This window comes from Triticum aestivum, chromosome 6B (genome assembly GCF_018294505.1).
Source record: "Triticum aestivum cultivar Chinese Spring chromosome 6B, IWGSC CS RefSeq v2.1, whole genome shotgun sequence".
NCBI classification, from domain to species: domain Eukaryota; kingdom Viridiplantae; phylum Streptophyta; class Magnoliopsida; order Poales; family Poaceae; genus Triticum; species Triticum aestivum.
In genome coordinates, this window is record NC_057810.1 from 33,064,083 (window position 1) to 33,067,210 (window position 3,128).

At 44.5% G+C, this 3,128-nt stretch overlaps 1 protein-coding gene across 1 annotated transcript; it reads right to left on the minus strand.

Annotated features, from left to right (window-relative positions):
- Nucleotides 1-213: 213 nt before the first annotated feature.
- Nucleotides 214-1,029, minus strand: LOC123135565 (histone H2A.1-like). Its single transcript, XM_044554675.1, has 2 exons — nucleotides 761-1,029; nucleotides 214-670 (listed from the first exon to the last, which is right to left on the minus strand). Exons 1-2 carry the CDS (start codon nucleotides 935-937, stop codon nucleotides 407-409), a joined length of 441 nt encoding a protein of 146 aa, XP_044410610.1. The 5' UTR covers nucleotides 938-1,029; the 3' UTR covers nucleotides 214-406.
- Nucleotides 1,030-3,128: the final 2,099 nt, after the last annotated feature.

A 3,128-nucleotide genomic window follows, 5' to 3' on the forward strand; every position in this document is an offset into this window, starting at 1 on the left:
AATTCGCCATGTTTGCCTGCAAGAGTTTTGAACCCTTCTTTATCCAATTTAGTACTGCCATCGTTTAACACTGACAGAGGGTACAGGGGTGAAAAGATGCAGAAGCTGAGTGTTTGAAGCAACATTCAGAAGATTAATCGAACACCAAATGTTTCAAAAGCAATGGCAGGTTACGAACACTGTTGATCAGTTCCATGGATAAACAAGAGAATATGATTGAACGGGTCACATCTTTAGCCATTCCACGCATACTAAATCACATGTAAAATACAGTCCTGACTGGCTTGTTCATCGAACTAATGAATGAGCCACTACAGACTAGCATTTACATACAGGATCCAATCAACCAAAAGTCTCCTCATCTTCTCCCTGATATGGAACTAAGAGTCAGCTAAGCTAGGGGCGGCTACTCCTTGGCGGCGACCTTCTTCTTGGGGGACTTGGTGGTGGTCTTCTTCTTGGGCGACTTGGCCTCCTTCTCTGCAGCGGCGGGGGACTTCTTGGGGAGCAGCACGGAGTTGATGTTGGGGATCACGCCACCGTGCGCGATGGTGACGCCGGCGAGCAGCCTGCCGAGCTCCTGGTCGTTGCGGACGGCGAGCAGAAGGTGGCGCGGGATGATGCGGGTCTTCTTGTTGTCCTTGGCAGCGTTGCCGGCAAGCTCCAGGACCTGAGATTCAGAAACGAAAACTGTCAGTTATCCGTCGAGCACGGAAAGAACAGGAGTGCACAAGAAAGGACGGGAAACATCAGTGCGTACCTCGGCGGCGAGGTACTCGAGGACGGCGGCGAGGTAGACGGGGGCGCCGGAGCCGACGCGCTGCGCGTAGCGGCCCTTCTTGAGGTAGCGCCCGATGCGGCCGACGGGGAATTGGAGCCCGGCCTTGACGGAGCGGGTCACCGCCTTCTTCCTGTCGCCTCCCTTCCTTCCAGCCATCTTGCTTGCTACTTCACCGGCGAAGAGGGCTCTCGAGGTGTGGTGTTTGCGGCGGCGGTGCTGGATCGGAATGCTCTGAGCTTGTGGGTTGGGAGGCCGGCGAGGGCGCGGCTTTTATTGGAGGCAGGAGCGTCGCGGGAGGGGGGATCGATCCGCGTGACAGGGTCGGATCTGAGGGGAGCGGGCGGCGGGGATTGCTCTGCGGGTGGCGATCCGTGGGAAGGTCGGATCGGCCAATCAGAAAGCAGGGATCTGGATCACGCAGCACACTTCGCTGTGATCAGTTCTAAGAAACAAAAAAGGGTTTTGTTTTAACACTTGAACATGTGTTTTCATTTTCCCATCCATATTTTTTGTCCAAAATCTCTTTTTCCACGTACAGGAGTTTGCTCATTGTAGCTAATCCCAATTTTGTTTTGGTAATTGAGTAGCTTAATCATGTAGCATTAACATGCTTTTCTTTAGAATGAAGGGCTCGATCAGTCGTATATGTATCCTAGTGTGCTCATTCATTCTGCATTGATCAACATAGGGGATGGACTATGTTCATTTACATTGGTATGTACGTTGTACAACTCAATTTGGCAAATTTTGATTTAAAACTGGAAAACGAAGGAATCGAAGGCACATGAATCTCATGCGATGTGCTACCTCTGTTTTTAATTACTCTGCATATTAGCTTTGACAAAAGTCAAATTTTATAAAGTTTGTAGAAAACAATATGAACATTACAATAACAAATCTATATGATGTGAAAATATATATTCAATGATGAATCCAATGGTATTGATTTGGTGGTGTATATATTAATATGGCTTTTTACAAACTTGTTGAAAGTTCATAAAGTTTGACTTTAGATAAACTATCATATCATTGTGCTACTAATATTTAGCTGCAAGGAAATAACTTCTCAGGTGTGGTTGAATTGACAATTCAATTGCTAAGGCTTATAAATATTCTTTGGCTCTCCTTTTTGTCGAATCAATAAATAGGTTGAAATACTACCCGCGAAGACTATTGCGATCCCCTACACTTGTGAGTCACCACTGGCGAATGAACGATCCACCAGAGTTTCGGCTCGAATTTCGGCTATGAGTTTGTTAACCTTTGCAGTGGCAACACCAAAGTGAATATTATTCAGGTTTCTCTTGAGTGAGTGTGTATGTGGTAATACACGAGTACTGGTCGCATGAGCTCAAAAGAGACAACATATTGCTCTATAGTACTCAAACTTAAGCCACATCGAAACCCCACATATAGCACATTTTGGCATAATCTTGAGAACTTTGAAGTACCTATTCTGGATGCACCACAACTGAACTATGTGCCTGAGAGCCTTGACTTGAGAATGTTAGTGGGCATGAATGAAAAACTCCATATCTTGACTTTTTGATAGCTCTATGTGCTCAAGTTTGTTTAAAAAGGAAAACAACCAAAATAAATGAATAAGCTAATAAGCAAGAGGATCCAAGTATTTGTTTTCATGCTAGATTAAACTTTGACAAGGAGCATAGAATTTTTTACTCAAGCTCCAGGGGTTTGATGATCAAAATAAATGTTACCTAGCTGAGGATGTGATACTTGTACAAATACGTTCTATCTTGATTATAGCTTGTAGAGAAGACATGATATGCCTATGAGCAATAATATTATTGATGAGCTAGATGAATCACTTTGGTTTATCTACCTTTTTGCTCGAGGACGAGCAAGGTTTAAGCTTGGTGATATTAATTCCAGCCGCCGCGAGTTCCAGAACCACGAGATCCAAACTAGAGCCTATTCCGGCACTCTGCAGGAGGGGAACACAATCATGGAGGGGTTCATCATCCTCATTGGTGCTCCTTCGGTGATGCGTGAGTAGTTCACCATAGACCTACTGAAAGTGCTAGTTATTGACTAGAGGGGGGGTGAATAGGCGATTTTTATGAAAGTCTTCAAAACGTGGGAGTTTCGTAGACAAACTATAGAAATGACCTAATTGATATGCAACGGAAGATAAACTACAACAAGCAAACCATAGTCAAGTATGTAATTATGTGAAGGTACAAGACTAGTAGCAGCTTGGTAGTAATGATCAGGATGGAAGATAGTATGAAGCCAATCAATAGTAGTCAAGCAGTGAAGTCAAACAGGTATGACAATTAGACAATGACTTCACGAAGACAAACTTAGAGTAAAGGGAGGTAGAGGA